Source organism: Lepidochelys olivacea (assembly GCF_965140295.1).
Source record: "Lepidochelys olivacea isolate rLepOli2 genome assembly, chromosome: 7".
NCBI classification, from domain to species: domain Eukaryota; kingdom Metazoa; phylum Chordata; order Testudines; family Cheloniidae; genus Lepidochelys; species Lepidochelys olivacea.
Genome location: NC_140417.1, coordinates 76,534,769 through 76,559,722, shown reverse-complemented (window position 1 = coordinate 76,559,722; position 24,954 = coordinate 76,534,769). Strand labels below are relative to the sequence as shown.

Below are 24,954 nucleotides of genomic sequence, written 5' to 3'. Positions count from 1 at the left end.
GAGTAAATATCAGAGTCTCTGGACTGTGCACAATTTGATACTTGACACTAGTGCATAATGAGGAAGTAAATATGTGCAAGCACGCATGGACACACACACACGCAATCAGTGGCAGGTACAGTAATGTGGTGATCAGAAAATCCACTAAATTAAAATAATTTCACATGAAAGGAGAAACTTCTTTAGTATTTCTTGGCACAGTTGCAGAACGTTGGCAGGCTTTTATGCCTTTCTGGTAATTTAAGGAGGGGAAAGTTATATATTGACAATATTGACAGTTGAGTCACTGAAGCACATCTAGGTCTGGTTCCTGCTGAGGTGAACTATGCAGGAATAACATTTAAGCTTGCAGTCCTGAAATGTAATGAAGTAGAAATTCCTGATAGTTTAAATACAATAGGCTAGCACTAATGTAGAACCTTGACCTGAATGTGACTTCAGAGTTACTGTGCCTTTTCTATTAATTTGTATGAGAGATGGGTATACAGTATGCCAGTACACACATTCATGGTATAATTCCTTCACAATAGATCCTGCTGCTGGCTGGAAAAGTAGCTACTGAGCAACACACACAATATTGGTTTCTTACACAATGTTACACCTGCCATGTGGTATATTGATGAGTTCACATGGCAAGTCTTCTGAAGTTAAATGCAATTATAACATAATTGGAATTACAAAATGTGATTATACTGACAAGTCTGTTTTAAAACAAACAAGCAACCTTGTTAAATGGAGTCAATATTCATCAGATGTAACACTAGTTTGTATTTAAAAAAAAAAAAAGCTAAACCAAAGCATTTCCGTAAAAAACCAAACACTTTAGAAAGCATCTACATTCATAGTTAAGGTACCACTTTGGAAACTATGGAAAATGCAGTTAATATCACCCAAGCAACTTTAACTGTGCCTTCAGATCTCCATGGTGAAAGCAATCAGAGATGGAAACAGCCTTATCCATCCATTACACTAGTTCCTCTCTTCCATGACTAGCAAAAGTTCAACTCTTTTAACTAGTTGAACCGGGTGGTACTTGTGCAGACTCCAAGCTTTTTCTGGTAATACACAGCCTGTGGAAAGATATAAGTTTACAAATTCCTGATAAGACAACCAGGTCTACTGTTCACAAAGATTCCATGTGCTACTAATTATGCAAGTGTCATAAGGTATAGAGTTAATGTATCGGGGGAGATTCTTGTGGCACAAAAGGGGGTTAGGCACTCAATTTATGACTTTCCATTAGGTTTTGATGCCAAACTCCCCTAGCCCTTTTGAAAAATCTCATTCCGATTATATATGTACAAATCTTCTAAGGGGCAATCATGACAAGAGATTTATATGGAAAAAATAGAGCTCACTTTGGAGACAGTATTGGAGTAATGTACCTATGAAAGCATTAATTTGCTTTCCCACAGTTTCAAATGCTTTGTTTTGTTTTAAAGTTGATGAATTTCTGTGCTTTCATGAAGATTTTTTTTCCATTTAAATATTCTTAGGGTTTTCTTTTGCTTTTTTCAAAAGAGGTTGCTGGCATATATGAAAAATTAATTCCAATTTAAAGGGTTGTGTTGGGTTTTTTTGGCGGGTGATGGGGGTTTGGCCTGGGAACTTTTTTGTTTTTCAAAAATAGTTTACGAATTTCTCAGTAACAGAAGAGCTGGCAGACATAAATAACACAGGGACTCTAGTGGATCTCAGAACTGGAAGCTGTGCAGGGATGGAATGTATTCCAATCCAGACTGCTTCCTCTCCTTGCACTCTCCCAACCATTCTTCCCAAACCTGTGTAGTTTTCCTAGTTCTTCCAGACAGGAGTCCCTTGTCTCCAAAGTGATTCCTTGTCTGTCACTTCTCACCATGGCTATCCTCACCTATTCCAAGCAGATTTCATACAATTTTGTTGGTTACAGGCATACCAAGCAGTGTATGATACATATCGTATATCATGTTCTTAATTTTTTTCTTTAAATTGTGCTTGTTTTGGTATTTATGCAAAGACCTGTTACTATCTAGCTTCTTGCTGTCACCCCTTGCCCCCCTGCCGAAAAGTCAGTTATACTCCACTAGTGTAGCACAGCGAGATCAATTCTTGATTTTATAGGTGAAGCATTGTGAGAGAACTTCTCAAAGGTAGGTAACAAGAAGAGTTTGAATTCCCATATCTTCAAAATACCTTGTGTAATTTGTTTGAAACTTACCAGAAACATTCTATCCTGAGAAAGGGTCTGTTGTTTGAAGTTTCAAGTAGATGGGTCTGATTTTGAGTGGATTGAAAGTTGGTTTTAAGATGAAATTAGCTTCAACCTTAGCTTAAAAAGAGCCTAGCACCTCTCAACAGTATGGACTTCATGATAATGTTGCATATTTGAAATTTGCCTCAGCACAATTCTGTGGAGAACTAGGGATCATATTGTTGTTATGATGATACAATCTGAGTTTTCTGTACAAATCTCTGAAGTTACAATGAAATGAGATCCATGTATGTTATCTCAAGGTCTAAAAAGTATTTTTTTTTCTGTTTGAGGGAGTAGGGAAGGAGCAAGATGGAAGGAAAATTTAACACAAAGCCAAAGTATATTTTAAAATACATCCCCCAAAAAAGGGAATTTAGAATTAAAACAGCCCCATTTAATTAGGTCATTACAACAAAGCTTGTTTTGAGGTTCATAACAGTGTTATCTTGCTTATGTGCAGCAACAGTGAGACAAACTGTGCTCACAGATTTAGCTCAGTTTCAAGTTCTCTCTCACTTGGCACAATGCTGTGATTCAATTTTCACACATTGGATGGGTACTTTTTTTAATTTAAAAACAGTTTCCATTAATTAAAAAAAACATAGATTTTTTTTCAGTTTTTTTTTTAAAGCTTACTTTTACAAACTTTTGGCCAAATTCAAACTGACAGTATCTCACTAAATTTCTTATGAACTTAGACATTTTATGACTTGGCAAGGTGGCATTGTATTATGAGAAGTTCAGAAAGGCTGTCCGCATCAAGTCTCATTTAAATCAGAAGGGAAAAGATGGCAAAAGCAAAAATACTTTGCGAGTAACAATTTGTAGTAAACTTTGACAACTTCAGTGATACTTAAATATCTTTTTCTAATCCCAGTATTTAATTGTGGTGGTAGATGCTAAACATCTATCTTTGAACGTTTGGTTATTTTTTATAAATTCATGGTTTTTCAGGATTGTAATTATAATGTCACCCTCTTCTCAGTCAAACCAATATAGACCTCTGCTTAAACTCTCTCAAACTCCACTTGTTTAATAACAAGTAATCCCAACAGCTAACGGGTACTCCTGAATTCTAATGTCACTAATTTATAATGCAAGTAGAGCATTGGCAAACGAATTTACACATTTTGGTGATGCATGACTTTCTTCTGCATCGAAATAATGCATCACAAGAAAACTGAGTGATAAACTAGAGATATTTGCCATGGGTGACTTAGTCTGAGATCATATAACCACAAGACTGCACTGACTATTAAATACCATATTAGACATAGTGATGAAATATTTTAAAGAGATCTCTAAAGGTACCCATCCATAAAAGATGCTTATGAGCATTATATAATTATATTCATAAAATGAAATCTTAATAAGAGTTTGTATTGATCGTCATCAACTACCTCCCATGGAAAATGCCTGCTGTTTTTGCAATACGAATCTAAATATTTGAATTTTGTCTCGAACTGTGAATATGAATATAAATTCTGGTTATTTTCAGTTCAGCAGTTTAGTAAATAAAGTGATGTGTTTGTGGATGACTGAATGTCTGGAGAGTAGTTGAACCAAGTGATAATTGCTAGTTAACAAAAAGAATACAAAGTACTGATTCAAAACATTGTGGAGAAGGTGGTGGGTAAACAAGGTGTGTATCTTTAGAGTGTGTTACAACTTCTCTAAAGATTCCCACTCCTGCAGGTAAATTCATTAGCGTATATGATGGCTCTTGCTGGTGCAGATCCTGGCAGAGTGCATCAGTGGTGAAAAGTCCCCCTAGTTGCGACTCTTGGAATACTGGGATGGGGCTGAAGAGGGCCAGCACAACCATAAAAGGTGAGAGGTACTTGCTGGGGAGGGGATAAAGCTAAGGCAACTAAGGGAGGTTGCTAATTCAGCACATCTCCACTGTAAGCTCCAAGGAGGCTCATAAGGAAACCTTAAACTGGGGGTGAACCTTCCCTTACAGACCCTGCTATTATCTGATCATTTACCTCAGATTTAGTCTTCTTGAGATCCACACTGAAAGAAAATAAAACTCTTCTGGATCTTTTAATACCCTTTCCCCACAAGTGGGCAGACTTAGGTTTGTGCTGGTGGAGCAATCACTCTAGTTGTGCTTGACACCTCCATATGTAAATAAAATTTCAATAAATACCTGTCCTTAAGGGCAGATTTACCCTGTATTCCTGTGCTTGACAACACCAAACTTCATACACTGGCCCAGTTTCCTTCCAGTCTTCTTGGAACATCAGGATTCCTTCTCTGTTTCAAGGACTCCAAACACACTGTATTAATATACCATGTTCCAGCCAGAATCCACTCTATCACACAGGGATTTTCAAAAGATCCTAGAGGCTTTACTCATTCATTAGAAATGTTAGCTACAAAAAGGGCAGAAGGTTTATCTTGTGCTATTCAATACTAATAAAATAATAGTAATGACTGAAAGTAGCCCTTAGTTTTGCATTCTTACTTACAACAGACTGATTGCATTGAACATAGCTGAAGACTTGTCTTCAGCATATATGATTCTCAAATCTAATACTAAGCCGATCGCAAAACTATATGGATGCAAAGGGATTTTCCAGTTGGTTTCATGAACCGCATCCCTGATGGTTAACAGTCAATGCAAGAGGTTAAAAAAGCCTCTGAGCCGAAGCCTAGTTTGAAATGGGCCTGATAATGCAACTCTTTGGAAAAAATATTGTTGGACACAGAATATCATTTACTTTCCAAACAGATTTTAATCTGCAGTTAGTTCCAGTAAAAGAATGTGATATCTGTTATCTTGGCTTCAGAGAACCCATTTTTAAATTCTTGGAAGCAATCACTAATTGGCACAATTTCTTGCAACAGTTGCCAAGATCCTTGGAGAATCACCACTTTTACTTAGAGAAACCCATGTGAAATAGTAGAACAATTCAGTGTACTCAAGTTGATATGAAGTAAATGTTGAAATTGTCTGTTCTAATGATATATTGTTTATATACCTGTTCTAGTCCTACAGCAGAAACACAGTGTATTAATACATATTTCCAGTGTGGTCTGATTCCAGGAAGAATCTGACAAATAACTGCTCCAGTTCAAGAAAGTACTTATAAGTCCATTTTATTAATCATGTGCTGAAGTGCTTTCCTTAATAGGAATGCTTTCCTGAATCAGGAGCAAAAAAGGTTTTGGTGAAGAAGCTGCCTGTGAAGCAACAGACTACGAAGGGGGCAAAGGCAGCTATTAAGATCTTTTGGGGGTATAACAGAAGTTGACGTCCTGCTTAGCAATATCATCTGATGTTCCATTTTTGGTCTGACCCGTGATAGCAGTTTGATTTTCATTGTTTTGGGCTTTTTTTTGGTCTCTGAGTTTAGCTGGGTCTTGTGGGTTTTCTTCCCTGGGATTAATGTGAAGAAAAGGAGCGGAAGTGTATGAACATAGTTTCATTTTGGCTGAAGGTTTGTTGGCTGTTACAGCTTGCATTCTCCAGCTCTGAAAAGTCGCAAATAGTAAGGTGTGAGGCTGAAATTTAAACAAGACAAATTGACAACTTCCTGTTTACGGTCAGAGGAATCTTTACTGTGGTTTTCTTATGGATGGACCCTGGCTGTGGCTTTAAGAAAGAAAGGGGAGGGAGGAAAGAAAATATGTAGTGCTGTAAACTTTAATTTCAAAGCTGAACATAATCAGTGCTCTAAAGCATTGAACTAAATGCTGTATTGACTACTGGACTCCTTATCTTCCTCTTTATCTGGGCATTATTAATATAACAATATAAATGAATGAAAATTGGATAGGCTTGTGCAATGTGTGAAATTCCTCTTAGCATACATTGCCTGGTGCGTATAATTCTAGGACTTGATTCAGCAAAGCGCTTATGCACGTGCCAGTCCAATTTAGCAAAGCACTTAAATGTGTTTAATTTTAAGAAACATGCTTCTTAAATTCTTAAAGATCAACATGTGCTTAAGTGGTTTGCTCAATTGAAACCTAAAGTAGAGATTTTCCAAATCAAAAATAAATTGTGTAAGATTGATTCACAGAGATTAGGATCAATTATATTGTGATCAGTCTCTTCTATACATATATGATTAAGTTCTTCCTGTCTTGTCTCTGCCTCACTAATAATGAGAAAGTTACGTTATAGATTCTGTGATCATAGAAAAAATTATTGGAAAGAAATTGTCTGTATGTCCAAGTTATAAAATGGTAAATTGTTTTGGTTTCCTAACCTCCTTGTTGTTTACCTCACCAGGGATGGGACCCCTGGACCACCACCAAGATTTGCAGGATACAGTTCCAGCAATAGAGATATGGCCAAACCAGAACCGTTTATCCAATTTTCTGCCTTGCCCCTGAAAGTTGGTGGTTCAGGTGACACAAAATCTGAGTCCAAACTATACCTGCCTTTGGTTATATGAAACCAAAACTCTACTAAAGATGTTTACAAAACAAAAACCTAGCCTAGCTATCTTAAATGGCAGAACATTCCAGCTAGTTTAGAGACTGCCATTGCATTGTCTTGCTTATCTACAGTTGTTCATTGGCCCTTCTCACAGATGCTTCCCTCATTCCCCTAAGAGTTTTTACATAAATTCAAAGCAATACCTCCAGTTTCTTACCAAGGTTACCAGTTATAGGACAATCAAATCTATTACCATTGAGAACACAAGCCTAATTCATGCAGGCTTTTACAGATTCCATGACCCTCTGGACATGGAACAGAAGAGATAAATGTATGTTATAGATGGGACTGATTTACCAAGTTTTGAATCTAGATTCAAGCTTTCCCTATAGTTGAGGACGATTGAATACAGGGTTTTGGCTCAGTCCACTAAAGGGCTAAAAGCCTGTCACAAATGCTGGACCTGGACTAAACTTTCAATATTGAGGGAAGTTCAGAACGAGAGTTTTAGTCTGAGCCATCTCTAATTTACTTAATACTAAAATGTAGACTAATAGAAAAAAACCTCTGATTTTTCTAATAAATAGGGCTCCATTCTATATTATTACTTCAATATAGATTCCATACAAATGCACTCTAATTTTCCGAGCAATTTTCTTGCACTTCTATTATTGTTGAGTTAATGTATTACTGTTCCATATGTAGAAATAATGCCATTAATAATAATTTGGTAGAGTTATTAAAATATATTTTAATATTTAAAATGTGATTGCTTTCCTGACCATTTCTATTAAAATGTTGTAAATGCGTTTTCTGTTCCCTCAGAAGGAATGTGAACTAAGAAAAGGATGAGGTGCAATCTTAGCTATTACAAGAAAATTACAAGCACTTGAATGAATAAGGAATGTTTATTAAAGCATTACAGTTTCTCCTAAAAATGGACAAGACCTCAGGCAAGGTGGTCTCTGTCTGAAAGCATATGGGTTCTGAATGTTCTGTTTTTTTTTCAGAAAAACAACCGAGAGGACGCAGAAAGAACCAGTTACAAGTTAAGGTAAGATGAAAACGCCAGTTATCTAAGTGTTGTTTCAATGGTTTTGGTACCATGCAATGGTGCATTGATTTGGGCCGGGGGATAAGCCGTTGGCAGCTGCTCTGTAACTAGGAAATTATTCTTAGTCAAGGGATTTACTGGTGATCGGCTCAGCATGAGTGTCCTAAAAATCAGGCTGTGAAGTCAGTTTCTCTGTCTCTGGCCTGGTGACTATTTATACATACAAAGTGGAACAACTGCAGTAGGAGAGACTGAGTGAAATATACCCAAGAATAGTGAATAGCCTGGTGGTTAGGGCACTCGCCTGGGGTTTGGGCGTGACATGGACTAGATGGCCTCCTGAGGTCCCTTCCAACCCTGATATTCTATGATTCTATGCCACAATATGCAATCTGGACTGTTGGATTGTTGTTCCCCCTTAATTCTCCATTCTGGTTTGCACTAGGGTCTGCTTTGCTGTGTGAGCGGCCAGTCACCCCCATCCTCTAGTATGCAAGTTACCCCCAGCCTCTAGCATGCAAGTTACCCCCCAGACATATACCATATACCAGCCACTCTTGAATTACATATGGGGTAACCTCCACATCCCTGGTCCCAGCCTTGCATCCCAGAAATTACTTGTGAGGGCATTCTGCACCGAAAAATTAAAAATACTCCACTAAAAAAATTAAAAATTCTGTGCACAATATTTTAAAATTCTGCAAAATTCTGGAAATTTTATTTGTCAAATAAATGTGGAGGTTCCAGCATGGCATTGGGCAGCACAGGCCACTGGCTGCACAGAGGTAGAAGATCACTGTGCAGTTCTCTTCCCCCACACTGGGACATGGACTCAGCGATGAGGCTGCACCCAACTCTGATACACCGCAACACCCCAGGGCCCTGCCCCTCCATGCCAGATGCACCAGGTGTGAGCAGGCAGGCTCAGCAAGGCAGGATCCAAGTGGGGGGCACAGGTGTGGGTTGAGAGGGTTCTGTGTGGGGCAATCTGCATGTGGGCAGCTCAGTGGGGGAGTGTTGAGGGGGGAGGAATCTGGATGCACAGGGGTTTGTTGGAGGGTGGTTCTGGGTGCAACAGTAATGAGACTCTGCAGGGGGTCCAGGTGAAGGTGATTGGGGCTCAGCAGAGGGAGAGCTGGGTGTGTGTGGGATAGAGCTAGGCAGGGGGGTCTGGGTGTGGGGAGCTCGGGGAGGGGGGGTTCCAGATGCTGGGGGAGTGAGGCTCAGTGGGGTGGGGATCCAGGTGCAGCTGGTTGTAACTTGGTAGGGTGGGGATCTGGGTGCAGGTGGCTCATTGGGGTAGTCCAGATGCAGGGGTAGTGGGGCTCGTGGGGGGGGGTGTTGGTGTAGGGGTGTAAGGCTCAGTGGGAGGGTCTGGATATGAGGAGGTCTGGATGTACGGGGTTGGACGGATTCAGGAGCAGCTCCCTGTAATGTGATCCCTCCACCTGCAGCTGAGGAGTGATGGGTGCTGGATGCACAGGGTGAGGGGGAGTTTGCAGAGCTTCCTACAGCTGGGGAAGAAATCTAGGGGTGGGTCTGACACAACCTGGGATGCTGTGCGGGGGAAGACGAAGTCCCATCCTCCCCAGCTCAACCAGACTAGCAGCTGAGCCTGGCACAGGGTAGGAGTCACCAGCCAGGTCTTCCCCAGCCCCTCAGTGATTTACCTCTCTGCCAGCTGCCCTGGGCACCTAAAACATACTGCTGGGGAGGGTCGCATGACTGCTCTTGTGGCTTCCCTTTGCTTCCCCATCAGAAAATCATTTTTCTGCGGGAAAGCAAAGAAATCTGTGGGGCACATAAATTCTGCACATTTACAGCAGCGCAGAATCCCCCCAGGAGTAAGAAATGTACCATCTTGTACTGTTCAGTTACTTACTGAACAGTACAAGCTCGTAAGGTTCATCAGTTTGACAAAGAAATTGATCGTACACCAGTTCTGGTTAGCCTGAGTAGATTCCCCAAACACTTTAGCCAGAAACACACTGGTTTTAAATTAAATATTAAAAGCAGAAGGATTTCTCTCACCCCAAACTTCACAGCAGTTCTTTCTAGCTGGAGCACCTAGTTAGGATCAACCCCTTCCATAGTGTCAATGGAGTTTTTTTGTCTCCCCAGTGATCTGGCTTCCTTGTGTGGAATTGGAGGAGGAGAGGCAGGAGAAGTGATGTGTCTGCCCCTCATTTATACTTTTCTACAGGTGCTAGAAAAATCCATGCTGCATCATGGAGTTAGGCAGCCCCCATGGCCTACGTGAGCTTCCCATTGTCCTTCACATGAACAGAAAATTCTTGCTCATATCTTTTGTCCACTTGAGGCTTGGCGTGTAAGGCCTCTGTGTTTACAGTTTCTTTGCCCTCTTTGAGGGGCTAGTCTGTGGACATTTCCCAGACTCACAGTATATTTCAGTGACAAACATATAGCAGACTCTCATAACTCCATATATAATGATGATAATACACACATTTTGACAGAACAAGGATGCACAACAAATTATAACTTTCCAAATGATACCCCAGAAGGAATACTTTGTACAAAACATGCCATAATCATATCACAGTGGTGATTATGAAGGTTTTAGGTGCTATGTTGAGATAAGTGCATCACAGTGGGAGACCTGGAATCAAGTCCCTATTCCAAATTAAGCCCTGCTCTGCCTGAATGTGGGTGGCCAAATCCAGGGGAAGTGCCCTAATCACCAGCTATTAGCTATTCTGGAGTCTGTGGTGGGTGTCTCTTGTTTTTTATGACAAATATTGAAAGGTCTCAGCATCATCCTGAAGTGGTATGGGGAAAATATTTGAAAAATTTTGGGAAGAGAAATGCTTTTACAACAAATACACTGAGTGATGATTTAGCCACTGAAAAATTATTGTAAATGTTGCTTCCATTTTTGTTTAAAAATCCATTAAAGCACTATAATGGATGCCAAACTTATTATCCTCTATAATGAAAAACAATGGAAGATCTTGTGTGGTTTGGGGGCTGCAGATTATTTCCCAGAGTGCTTTGGAAAACCTGACATGCTGCTGCTTGCTATGCCAAATATACAGCACATTAATAAACTGCATTAGTTTGGAAATGGATTTGAGTGAACTAGGAATAATATGAGCTCTTAGAAAAAGCAATTAAAGAGAGTACAAACCAGCATCTCTCAAAAGCTATGGAAATGCTAATGGAGCAATGAGCAGATACAAAATTTCATTTGGTAGACAATAGGAGAAAAAATTCAAAGGATATTACCTCCAATTACAGAGCATAGTGCCGCATGTATTTAATCTTTAAATTGGTTTTGATCATTTTTATGGAGATAAATAAATCTTTGTTCACTGAGACCATATCTTCTAACTAATGTTTTTGTAGCCTAAATGTGTGGACTGTGTTTAGTAGGAGACTGTGGGAGTGTTCTTCTAAGGTTCTCCTTTAGCTCAGGGATATCCTCACTTTCATCTCTCCCTGCCCATCCAAAGATTCAATGGGACCTTTCCATGTCTCAGACACAAACACAGCTGCTGATTTGAGAGGTACATTGGTGCTGCAAACTCATATCATTTCATATCAGTCAGTCAGGCCTGTGTAAGAATGTACATGTGGCTGGAACAATCTAGACAGTTCCAGATTTGTAGTGTTGAGTTCTACCCAAGAGTGGGAACCTACAGAGTCAATTCTTGATGAGGAATCTGTAGATCAATTTTGAGAGGCCAACATTGAGTATGCCTGTTTATATTATTAGCAATCCAAAGTTACATGCTTAATAATTATTAATGATTTAACAGGTTGTTAGGTTTCAGAGTAGCAGCCGTGTTAGTCTGTATTCGCAAAAAGAAAAGGAGTACTTGCGGCACCTTAGAGACTAACAAATTTATTTGAGCATAAGCTTTCATGAGTGCATCCGATGAAGTGAGCTGTAGCTCATGAAAGCTTATGCTCAGATAAATTTGTTAGTCTCTAAGGTGCCACAAGTACTCCTTTTCTTTTAACAGGTTGTGATACAGTAAGAGCTGGCCATTTTCCCCTCTTGAGAACAAAACTAGAACTATGAAAGTTTAAAAAAGAAAACAAAAACAGAAAACCCCCACAAAGGCATCACATTAGTGGTGTCCACACATACTCCAGTTGAAATCTTTCTCAGGAGCCACCTTGTGGCCAAATCCTTGAAGATGACACAGTTGATAAGTACCAGTGGGTTTTAGTAATCTTTCCAGTGGGCAACAGTGAACAATAATGTCAAATGTAACGGCACCCTAAAGCTGTCCCACAAGTTACTCCTGATAGTACACCATCAGGTTGTAAAATCACAGCTGATCTTAAAGAGAAGGGGTGTATCATGAGACTAATTCCACTGTACAGATAGCAGGGAAGATCCAGGGTGCACTTTAAACTGTAAAATACAGGGCCCATGTGAAAGGACTATTGGGTCTGGTTGACACCTACCTGCTGTACTGGAGATGAGGGGTCAGCTATCCATCTGGCACTTGGTGGGACCCACTACTCCATGTGCGAAGCTGGCTATCATACCAACTGCTTCACAGAAGAGACCTGTCACGTAAAAGTAAACTCTCAAGGAGTGAATTGTGTGGCAAGGGAAAGTTTTGTGGTATGCATCATTAATATTGACAACAAGGGGGAAGGAACATAAACCAAAACAGGGAAAGATTAGGTTAAAGGATTTTTTATATAAGTATTAAAGTCAGCAGGGCCTAATGCAATTCAGCCTAGCTAACTGAAGCAATCTCGGAAAGGTGAACAATTATTTTTGAGAACTCAAGGAAGATGGCTGAGGTCTTGGAGGACTGCAGAAGGGAAATCATAATACGTATCTTTAAAAAGTAGAACAAAGAGGACCCGGGGAATTAGAGACCAGTCATCCTAACTTCAATATCTGGAGAGATAGTGGAACAAATTATTGAACAGTCAGTTTGTAAGCACCTAGAGGATAATAGGAGTATAAGAAATAGCCAGCATGAATTTGTCAAGAACAAATTGTGCCAAACCAACCTAATTTTCTTCTTTGACGGGCCTAGTGGATGGGGGGAAGCAGTAGATGTGATCTATCTTGATTTCAATAAGACATATCTAGTGGGATCCCATGGGGTCAGTCCTAGATCTGGTGCTATTCAATATTTCCATTACTGATTTGAATAATGTAGTGGAGAGTTTGCTTATAAAATCTGCAGATGACACCAAGCTGGTAGGGTTTGCAGGGATCAGATTAGGTCTCAAAATGACCTTGACAAACTAGAGAACTGTAAACAAGATGAAATTCAATAAAGACAAGTGAAAATTATTTCACGTAAGAAAGAAAAATTAAATAAACAACTACAAAATGGGAAATAACTGGCTAGGTAGATAGTACTTCTGAATAGGATCTGCAGGTTACAGTGGATCACAAATTGAATGAGTCAACAATGTGATGCAGCTGCAAAAATGGCTAATATTATTTTGAACTGTATTAAAAGGAATTTCATATGTAATATACAGAAAGTAATTGTCCCACTCTACTCTGCACTGGTAATCAAATGTGTTGCGGACACACAATTAAGTATTCTTAAAAATAACTATTTTAGTTAATGTCTAATCTTTTGATAAATACTGTGACACCTTGGCACTCCAATATTCAGCACTGTCATGTAATTAGGATATGTTTTGTATAAAGTATGCCTTGTGAGGTATCATTCTAAAGGTCTTGATCTGCTAGACATTAATATCTCATTGGATTGTATGTGCTTCCATTGTGTGTGAAGTTATGGAGTTGGCTGTGTATGTGCCACTGAAACATGTTGTGAGGTTGAAAACACCCACAAGCAGCCTTTCTGGTACAACAGTAAAGAGGCCAAACAATGTTAATGGCTTACTGAGGAAATGCACGCAAGCACAAGGATTACCCCAGGAACTGTATACAATAGAAACCTCTCAGAGATAGCACTACACAATGGGAACTCTTTGACCCAGGTCACAGTAAAAGAGCTTTCCAGCAAGTGGGAAGAAGAAATAAAAGAGGGACAATGACATCATGTGGGGACCTCAGTCTCCCTACAACAACACACCTGGAAACACTTGAGGAATAAAGACTGAAAAGGGGGGCAGTGATGGTCCCAGGCTAAAGGGATTTCTAGCCTGTGTATGAAAACCTGAGGAAACCCAAACTGAAAAGCCACGGCAGCTCATGTTTTAAGAATCTGCCAGCCTGTTTATCACTCAAGGTGAGAAATTTGCCAATTCATATCCTACCTATCTAGTATGTTAAGCTCAGCTTGTGGTTTTGTTTATTTGCTAGGTAATCTGCTTTGATCTGTTTGCTATAACTTCTAATCACTTCAAATCTACCCTTTTGTAGTCAATAAACTTATGTTATGTTGTAATCTAAACTAGTGAGCTTTGACTGGAGTTCTTGGGGAAAAGCTGTGGTTGGTTACCACAAGTGTGCATTGTTTTCTTCACATTGAGGGAGAGGCGGACTGGGTATTTAACCCATATACTGGCCAGATTTGACCAGGGCAGAAAGGTTCTGCTCTGGGGTCCCAGGCTGGGAAGCTGGTGGTTAGAGAGCCTACATGTAACTGCACCTGGGTGTGTCCCTATCTGTGTGAATGCTGGTGAAAGCTTGGAGGGCTTTGCAACTTGTCACAGCAGTACAGAGTAAGAGGGAGCCCAGGCTGGTGGATCAGAGGGCTCAGTGGTACCCCAGTTCCAGGTGGCACCCCAGGGGGAATCAGTAACAAATACATCCATAAAAAAGAAATTACAATGGTAACCCCATTACGAAGATCAATTAATCACCTTGAAAGGGAAATACACCTGTTTCGGCTTCTGTGTTGTACAGCTGCCTCTGAGATTGATAATAGGGCTAATTATTGTTCACCTAGTTTCAGGACAGTGATACAGTATGGCTACGTGTAACTTATTATATAATGCGTTCATGTAGTGTCTGGGACAGGTTCCACAGTGCAAACCCATTGAGAAGAAACACTGTATGAGAAAGGCATAGCTTTCTCTTTTATATTCCTGTTAGAATGCTGCCTCTTTTTTTTTTCCAGTTGTTACCCTAGTGGTCTGCTCTGAAGACATAAAGTTGATGTATGTGGCTGGAAAATAAGATTAGCAAAATGATATTTTCATTTTTGTAAATCTGATGATGAGTCAGACTGCCAGTTAGATAGCTAATGATTTCTGTTATTTTAACGTTATATAGCAGGGAATGTTTTTCATTAAGCTAGTATAATGTAATGCCCTTTAAAAGTGCTTCCATATACCGATTAACTGATTTTCTGTTTTACTCCAATGTGACTTAACTTGACTGCCTGTACAAATGGCATCGATTTAGGAATCTGATTTACAAAAAAGTGTTTGATGTCTCCTAGCATGCCTAGCTGGACAACTTCAATTGCTTTAATTAAAATTGTATACTGAGGACAAATCAATCAAGTGGTGGTGGTGGTTTTGTTGTTTGTTCTGGAGGGATGAAATATTCATGCACAAGTTCTACAGCACTTCTAGAAGTGCTGCAGTGTTTTCAGAGAGAATTCGTAGCAGCAGTTTCATTTCATAGGCACTAGATTGTCAATTTTTACTTGCTTATACATAAATATGAGCTGATTGGATTAGTTGCGCTGTCAGTTAAATTCAAGGGCATTTGGGGGAGTGTGCATGAAATAGTGCAACCAGTGTTTTTTGGAATGGTGGTGAGGGACAGGGATATGGTTGTAAAACAGCACAAAAATGGTGAATAAAGTAATTTGTGTTACTTCCTCTGCATCCACCATGCTTTCTGCACAGCCACCACTACTCCATGAATATGCTGTCCTAACTCTGACCATTTCCAGTAATCTACCAGGTTACAGCTCCAAAAAGTATCCAACAAACCTGCCTTTCTCATGGCTTCTGGTGAACCAGACAACCGTTTCTCCACTCAAGTCCTCAGATGGCACAAAGCACTTCTTGAGCATTGGCCTGCTAAACCCAGGGTTGTGAGTTCAATCCTTGAGGGGGCCATTTGGGGATCTGGGGCAAAAATTGGGGATTGGTCCTGCTTTGAGCAGGGGGTTGGACTAGATGATCTCCTGAGGTCCTTTCCAACCTTGATATTCTATGATTCTACCTATCACAGCTCATATTGAGAGGAACTGTCCAAGGAAATAGAAAGCAGACATAAGAAATCAAATTCCAGACATCTAACAACTATACATTGCACAAGATCTAGGCACAGGCCGAAAGCAGTCAGTAAAAAGCAGCACGAATTAAAGTTAATGATGATGAATGCAAAATCTGCCACTTACAAACAATACACAACCTTATGAGTAATGAGGCTAGATGACACCATGAGCCCTGTGCTACCCAACCTCATCCAACCAGAAATGGATATCCTGTCTGAGTTTGTGATGGGTCAAGAAGACAGACAGTGCTGCATTCATCTTTTCTGCAAAAATCAAATCCAAGAGAGGTGCCTCAGGGAAGACAACTTTATTCAAATTAATTCATCTAGCAATAGAAACAAGCTAAAGCTAACAGATTTTTGTTATTATTTATGGACCTCCACAGACTAAAGGATTCATAAGAGTTCACTGATATCTTGTCAGCAATGGTGGTGAAATACCCTAGACATATTGTCCTGGGAGAATTCAAAATGCACATCTACAAGGCTGCAGATGCAAACACCATAAAATGTATCTCCACACTTACATCCGTAGGACTTTCACAGGTCATTGCTAGTACAGTCCACAAAGCCTGTCACAATCTGGATCTGATCTTCACAACCCAGCCACTGGTTTGGACAGACCATCGCTTCAGTGAGGCAGTGGTCAGAGATCATGTACTCCTAGGCAACAAGAAAGACCAATTACCCTGATTTGACAAGATTCATGGAGGCCAAAAAAATTCCAAAGCCTGCTAAAGGACAACAGCATTTCACCTACAGAATGAGGAGTTGAGGACCTGATAAATCATTGTGCTTGAATGCTAGCCTCCACCAGCAACATGGTGGGCCCCAAATGGCCCCTTCCTCCCTATTGCCCACACAGATTTCCTTGATTTTCTGATATCCTGCACCTGATGAAAAGAAAGGGGCAGAAACTTCAGCACTGATGGTGGAAAAACAAAGGATGGTACAGACAGGATGAAATATAACAAATTCCTCCAACCCTATGCCAAGGCCATATTACAGACCAAAAGAACATTCTCATCAGCCACAGCTGAAGCTTACAAATCACACCTCAAGAAGCTATCCAATCTTGAGTACCTATATCAAAACCAAGCATCAAGTGCTGCTAAGTACTATCCTTTCTTTTCACAGAAAACATTCTAGAAGTCTTCTCAAACATCATGAATCTACTCTGCCTGTACCCATCAACTAACCAACAGCCCACATACATTCCTGGAGTTCAGTATATTCACTCATCAGGAAGTTCTGGACATCCTAAAAGAATCATGACCTAAGATTTGTGAATGTGACTCAGGTCTTGCCTGTTTTATGAAATAGAGTCCTAAACTCTTAACTGAAATAGCCAATGTGCCTCACTCAGAGAGAGAATCTACCTTTACTCCTTCAAACACACAATAGTCCAACAACCAGCACTGAAGAAACCCACCTGGTTCTAGCCAGCTACCACCCAGAGTCAAACTTCCCATTCCAGAGCAAGCTCCTAGATAAGCTACCCAAAGGCTAACTCCAAGCTCATCTAATTGAAGCTAGACTAGACACAGTCTAGATTCAGACTAGGACCTAGAACTGAAACCACCTTATTGGCACTGATGTATGATCTCCTCCTATCAATGGTTAGAGTGCAGACCTCTAATCATCATTGCTTTGATGTCAACAGTCTACTGTCTCAGCATTTAAAAAACAACAATAATTGGCAATTGTCACTCCTTTGGTTTCTGAGATACCAGCAACCCTCTATACCTACAATAGGAGTTAGCCATGGTAACTATAGGGCCAATCTGTGGTAATAGTTGGTAAATGTGGACTTTTTAAATAGCTCACTAATACTGGACATTATCTTTTTTAGTTCATGCTTTAAACTTAGATTTTTCTCTCTCTGCTTTCAGGGTAAACATTGAGGTTTTTGAGACCTGTGATAGTAATGTCGGATTGGGTGCCATATCTTTTCTTTAATGCCTTTGGTTCAACACTAAGTTCTGTTTTCAGCGTTGGTAGCGTTCCTTTCACGCAGGAAATGTTGGAAGCAGAAAATCCAGGTTTGAATAATTTCTTGATAATGTGAGATTACTATTACAAGTAATTTGGAAATCTGATTTACCCTTCCCACCACCAATACCCTCTGTTACTGGTTTTAGTCTGAGATTTTCAAAGAAACATAAAGTCTTGTCTACACACATGCTTGCACCAGCTTAGTTAAAGAAGGCAAACCCTTACAGGGACATTTTTATTTTGATTAGGAGTAGCTTACTTTGGTTTATCTTCAACTTGCTTCTAATAGATTTATACTGAACTGAAATAAATCTTGCTAAACTGAAATAAATGCCCACACAGTCTTTTGCACTGATTTAATTAAAGCCGTTTTAAATTGCCCCATATGTTAAACTGATGCAAGTTTTGTGTGCTGACAAGGCCTTCGAGAGTTAGGTGCTCAACTTTCAATGGGAGTTGGACACTTAAATCTCTCATAGCCCTTTGAAAAACCCAGCCTTAATTGTTTTCGTTGTCCAGATTTACTCTTTTTCTATATATGCTAGCCCACCAGATGTTCAAAGGAGACAAGTCAGGCAACTTTGAGGCCTAGGCATGTTGACTTACAGATCTTAACACACATGTAAAACTAGTCCAGCAGAATTAGGTGACAATGAAGGGGATATCATTAATTGTATAACTGCACCCACTTGCAAGAAATACTGTGCAAAATTTCTCGGTTTCATGTTTCAGTCTCAGGGTAAAAATGGAATCTTTCAAGCAAGTCACAAAATGAAAACTGAGAAACTTTCCCCAACCTTTTTATTTGTTGGCACTGAATATGGCAATGCCACCCTTTGAGAAGCTTCTATCAGCTCTCCTTACACAAGTGTAAACCAGTTAGTTCATTTTTGGTAGTGAGAGAGCAGAAGGGTACAGGTCTATCAATCCAACAAGTATAAACCTGTTGTGCGAGTATAGACCTCCATATTTTCCTCCACTCTCCTTGAAAAGTAGATAGTAAAATTTGCAGATTGATTCAGTCTAAACTTTCACCATGGCTGCAGGTTAACACAACTTTCTTTGCAGAAAGCATGGCAAAATGTTAGGATGAGGAAAATGGGATTTTCCCAGAAATTTTGTCAGGGCAAGATTTTACCATAATTACAGATCCCCATATAATCAGTGCTGCGGTGGTATCTCCAAAAGCAAAAATAACTTTTTTAGGAGGTTGAGGTGTATCAACTGTGTAGGTGAGGTTGAAGGAATAGAATAACATGGACTATTATTTCCCTACTGATTTTAGTGTAATTATACTATGTTTTCATAAGTGCTTCAGGTTCTGTAGGTAGAGAGAGATACTAATCTAAATTGAAACTTACACTATAGATGACCTTGAGCTGCAAAATTCAGCACTTCCCCAAAATCAAGAGGGAATTTGGCTTATCTCTAGTTTGCATAGCACATTTTATAGCTTAGCACCCACATTCAGTCCTGGCGTAAACGGGCACCATTCTATCGACTACAGTGGAATATAGGAACTGCCATGTAGTATCAGGCCATCTAAGACCATTATGTTGACTCTGACAATGCTGAATACTAGATACTTCAGTGGAAGGTGTTTAAAAGAAACACCCCACCATTGTGAACAATTTCTTCCTAACCTCACGCATTTACTGATTGTCTTACGGTGCTGAGTATTATTCTAACTAGTGCAATTGCAGATTATATTCTTATTCAGAAATGTATTATAAATGGAATTGCACCTGTTTATGCCAGGGCTGCATTTTGTCCTTAGGTATCTGCATAATAAGTTGTATGCTGCTAGTACTGTGCATGAGCCATTTGAATTTTCTTCATGAGGGCCCCCCCTATAATGTATTCTCAATAAACCAGTTACATTTATTCTGTATGTCAAATCTTATTTCTGCATCTAGGTGTCCAAATAGTGTTAATGTTTGTGGGTTTTTCTTCTTCTTGTATCTTTCAGCTTTGAGCAAAAAATTTCAAAGCTATTTATGGATTATAGTAATTTTGAGGAAATCTAATTCCATCTGATTCTGACAAAACAAGGAATTTGCGGGAATTGACAAAAAGCTCTATTTGTTAAACACAAAAGCTGATTGAACACTGAAAATATGTCCTTTCCAACCCGCTCTACTAGACAGTAGTGTGCTCAGAATTTAAAATTAGTATGTAAAAGCATTCAGAATAAACTGCCAGAAGGAAGTGGCAAAATTATTCAAGTTCAGTCTTATACCAAGAGTATTGTCCAAAGTGTACTCTGATCTATTGGAAGTATCATAACTTTAAACTTGCTGCATGATTTATTTAGGCAGGGACTTTCAGATATGTCTAAGGGAGTTGGCACCCTACTTTATTTGAATTGCAGTGGGAACTGGGCGCCTGATTCCTGTAGGCTCCTTTGAAAATTTCAGCACTGTTTATTTGCACTTGTACTACATTCATTTCATATGCTAACACTAGAGCTGGGGAAACAATGGGTTTTTTGGTTCTCTGGCAATTCTGAAAAATATGTTGGGTTGAACAAATCCTTCTTCTTTAGCAAAATTAAAAAGTTTTGTTTCTATTTCTGCCACTTTTAAACATTGTTTGTTTTAAATAAAGTTAAAAGAAATTTTGAAATGAAAAGTCATTTTGAACGAAAAAATCAAAATGTTTCTTTAGAAACAATCAAAACAAAATGTTTTGATTTTGTCAGAGTTTTTTTTGTGGGGGAGAAAGGGGTTGTCCGAGCAATTTGGCAAAATTGACAGAAATTTGCAGGATGTTGTGATGTAGCTAATGCTGCATTATTCACTGAAGAATGTAATGAGAAATTTTTTCCCAGCTCAAGCTAACTCATAATATTCTAAAAGAAATTAAAAACAAAATAAAACTGAAAGCAAAACTCCCAGAGGCCTTCAGACCCCAGTCTAGGCTCTCTGGATAGCATTATCTCTATTAAACAGCAGGACTACATAATGCAGCCTCTACTAACAACTCCCTTATACTTCCCAAGCCAGTCTCCCTCATTTCTAACTCTCACGGTCTGTCTTCTCCAGAAAAAGCCTAAAAACAGGAATAATTCTGCCGTCTCTCCTAAGGGCATCCAAACCAAGCTCTGCTGAATTGGGGTAGGAAGCAGATTTCAAAGTTTAGACTGTTCTACAACCAGTCTCTCCTGTTTATACCAAGAGAGGGCTGATAGCTCAATGCCTTAGAATCATTACACAGGGAGACTGGCAGACACTAAGGTCGTCAGGAGGATGCAAACTATTAATCATTCTGTTTATTAAAAACTACACCTGGAAATGAGTTGGCAGCTGGTACAGGTTACAGAACACAAGCTTAATATGCTCTCAGCAGCAAACACCTGAGCAGGCCACCTCATTCTACGTCAGCTACAATTTCCAATTGATTTAAGGTGTAGAGCTCATTGCATAAACTAATTTTGATAGTACAGACTTTACCAGTCAGTGTGGCTGCAGTGTACTTAGAATATATGCTAAATATACTTTTAAATTACTCACATAGGAGCATTTTTGTTTTCACTGTGGTTTATTGAAATGGGCATCTCAGCAGCATCATTCCTCTTCCTCATTCTAAAGTTCACTAGCTTTCCAAGGCAATTACTGTATTCCTGGGTTTGTGGAAACTTCATGCTGAGCTACTTCAGACTGGCCAACTCCACATATCACCTACATGTTTCTCTTGGCTGGCAAAACTGGCTGATTTTTTATTTAACCAGCCCATTGAATCTCCCTTTGCATTGATGCTAACAGCTTCCAGGTGGAAGACTTCAAATATTATTGATGTAAAGGATGGCTGATAGAATTGTAAATGGGACCTGGCTGCATCCAGTGCTAGAATATTCTTTTATTAAATCCAGTGTGATGTCTCATTTGTCTGCCTTGGTTAGCAATTCTGAGAAACATTTCTGTAACTTGGGTGATGAGTTGATATGAGTGGATCAAGAGGATGTAAATACAGAGGAGCAAACATATTACATGGCTTGTCTTCACAGTTCTATGAAGCAAAAATTAATATTGTGCAGTCTTAATGGATTAGATTCATCAGGAAAAGGACTAATAGACTTTTAGAGAAGGCTGTGAGAAAACTGCTGCCTTTGCTCACAACTTACTGTACTTAAGAGAATTTTCAAAACTGACTGTTAAAAACAACATCCAGATTGAAATTCAGTGTGCAGGCTGATTTGTCTGTTTCACTAACGTGCATCCATTTTCTGAAAAACCGCATGCTGGGTCACCCATGTCACTTATAAAGTGCAGGTTCTCATTCTTTACTTCTACAGAGTAAAAATGTAAAATAATAATGTAAGATGCAAAATTGCATTAAAACTGAGAGTACAACACAACTCCTGGAGCCTTAAAATCTTCAGGGAGTGCTGTCCCCTCCTTGCCCTGCCTTTTTTTTTTTTTTAAATTAAATGGAATTTACCATGAAGGGCAGGAAATCCTCATTAGGTCAATTTGTAAGATCCTAGAACTCTATATACAATAAAATGGTAATTTAGGGTGTTTTTTTGTATAGTGTGATGGTCCTTGAGAATATTTTATGCCTTCAGGTTGGTCAATCTGAGAGATGATATAAAGGAGGTCAAATATTGAGAGTAATTAGCAGGATTGAAGATGTGGTATTACAGATCTTAAAGGTAATGCTGCTTGTAATACAGATATTGTGAAGAGGCAGACAGTGAAAAGTGTGAAGTGGGTAGATTACTAGAATCCGTCAAAAAGATTCTGTCCCCAGGTGCCATAAAGTTCTACATGAGAGACATAGGATGGTTTTTGTTTCTGTTGCTCTCTCAGTGAGTTTTAATTTTAAGTCTATGTTTTTGTCGTCCCTGTATGGATTTTAAAGCATTTTGTTGAATTAAATATTTCTCTTGGAGAGCTAAATATCATGTAATTGATGCAACGTTCCATCACGGAATGGCAAGATTTACAAGAGCAGTTAGATGCTAAGAGGACTGAATGCTTCCTTATAAATTCAGAATGTTCACTTATTAAATTAGAGAGTACAGGCCAGATCCTGGCCCAGGACCAGCTCTGGAGGAGTAAAGGTACTATATCATTGTCCTAACCCAGCACCTGTTATAGGGGAATCCACAGGTGGTGAAGACAGCACAGGGGGCTCCATACCTCCCTCTTCCACCCTCCCCACACCTCTTTCACTGTAGTGGGCACACTGGAGACATGGCCAGAACTTTGAAAACCCCTGGCTGCTGTAACAGTCCCTTGGAGGCAATGACCAGATGGCATAAATAAGTAGGTGTGGGGCTGCTCTAATTTATGCTGGGAGGCCAGCCAGACCCTGTCAGATCCAGGGACTGGAGCTGCACAAAGATTTACAGTCAGCGTTTCCTTACTCTGGGCCAGATTCCAAAGCTGCAAACCAACAGGAGAAAGGAAAAGGTACTCCATGTCCTGAGTGATTGTGTAGTGTAATTCAAAGTGTAGAGCTAAGCCAGATAATGTTGATATGCTAGCCAACATGTGGCTCCCCACTGCACACTTAGAGCATACCATGTATCAGCACACACAGTTGCTACTGGCAGCATGCAGGCTATCCCATCACCAGGTAGGTTGCAATGGCTCTGAACAAGGCGCATCATTACTCTGTGTAGGATTTTTTGTCTTGGGCTTTTTATTGCAGCTGGTCTGCATGTTTTGGGTTAAATGACGTTGATATATTTTACTAATTATCTTTTTGTTAAGATTTCATTTTAGCCTAATGTTACATTAACTTGCTTCTGTTTGTATGCTTAGATGCTTGCAACAATCACATCATCAGGTTGTAATGCTGGTCTTTTTGACTGGTCAATGGCCTATATGGTTCATAGGCCTTTAAACATTTAACCATTGCTGTCACATATTTTGTGTTCAGTACAATAGGCAGATATTACGATACTCATATTGTTGATTGTGCTCTCATTGTGCCTGACCAACCTGATTGCCTTGTATGATGAGATAACTGGCTCTGTGGATATGGGGAAAGAAGTGGATGTGATATATCTTGACATTAGCAAAGCTTTTGATACGGTCTCTCACAGTATTCTTGCCAGCAAGTTAAAAAAGTATGGACTAGGTGAATGGATTATAAAGTGGATAGAAAGCTGGCTAGATTGTTGGGCTCAATGGGTAGTGATCAAAGGGTCAGTGTCTAGTTGGCAGCTGGTATCAAGTGGAGTGCCCCAGGGGTCAGTCCTGGGACCGGTTTTGTTCAACATCTTTATTAATGATCTGGATGATGGGATTAATTGCACCCGCAGCAAATTCGCAGATGACACTAAACTGGGGGGAGAGGTAGATATGCTGGAGGGTAGGGATAGGTTCCAGAGTGACCTAAACAAATTGGAGGATTGGGCCAAAAGAAATTTGAGGAGGTTCAACAAGGACAAGTGCAGAGTTCTGCACTTAGGAAGGAAGAATCCCGTGCACCAATACAGGCTGGGGACCGACTGGCTGAGCAGCAGTTCTGCAGAAAAGGGCCTGGGGATTACAGTGGATGAGAAGCTGGATATGAGTCAGCAGTGTGCTCTTGTTGTGAAGAGGCCAACAGCATATTGGGCTGTATTAGTAGGAGCATTACCAGCAGATCAACGGAAGTGATTATTCCCCTCTATTCGGCACTGGTGAGGCCACACCTGGAGTATTGCGTCCAGTTTTGGTCTCCCCTACTACAGAAGGGATGTAGACAAATTGGAGAGAGTCCAGTGAAAGGCAATGAAAATTATTAGGGGGCTAGGGCACATGACTTATGAGGAGAGGCTGAGGGAACTGGGGTTATTTAGTCTGCAGAAGAGAAGAGGTGGTGGTGGTGGGGATTTGATAGCATCCTTCAATTACCTGAAGGGGGGTTCCAAAGAGGATGGAGCTAGTCTGTTCTCAGTGGTGGCAGATGACAGAACAAGGAGAAATGGCCTCAAGTTGCAGTGTGGGAGGTATAGGTTGGATATTAGGAAACACTTTCACTAGGAGGGCGGTGATGCACTGGAATGGGTTACTGAGGGAGGTGGTGGAATCTCCATCCTTGGAGGTTTTTAAGGCCCCTTGATACAGCCTTGGCTGGGATGATTTAGTTGGTGTTGGTCCTGCTTTGCGCAAGAGATTGGACTAGAT

The 24,954-nt window shown here is 39.9% G+C and overlaps 1 protein-coding gene and 1 long non-coding RNA gene across 4 annotated transcripts in view; one reads left to right on the top strand and one right to left on the bottom strand.

Annotated features, from left to right (window-relative positions):
* The window catches only part of FAM13C (family with sequence similarity 13 member C), a 205,485-nt gene that overhangs the window by 47,423 nt on the left and 133,108 nt on the right, over positions 1 to 24,954 (top strand). The window contains exon 6 of the mRNA XM_084633927.1: positions 7,637 to 7,680. Coding sequence (XP_084490053.1) covers positions 7,637 to 7,680 — 44 coding nt within the window. The remainder of the gene's footprint in view (positions 1 to 7,636; positions 7,681 to 24,954) is intronic.
* Positions 1 to 24,954, bottom strand: part of LOC311523692 — a 73,478-nt gene that overhangs the window by 12,645 nt on the left and 35,879 nt on the right. The window contains exons 2-3 of one of the 3 annotated variants that reach the window (XR_014712403.1): positions 12,118 to 12,222; positions 4,408 to 4,515 (exon numbers count right to left, since the gene is read on the bottom strand). This is a non-coding gene — a long non-coding RNA (uncharacterized lncRNA). Of the gene's footprint in view, positions 1 to 4,385; positions 4,516 to 12,117; positions 12,223 to 24,954 lie in introns of all 3 variants that reach the window. The other 2 variants (XR_014712405.1, XR_014712404.1) reach the window with 2 other exon arrangements.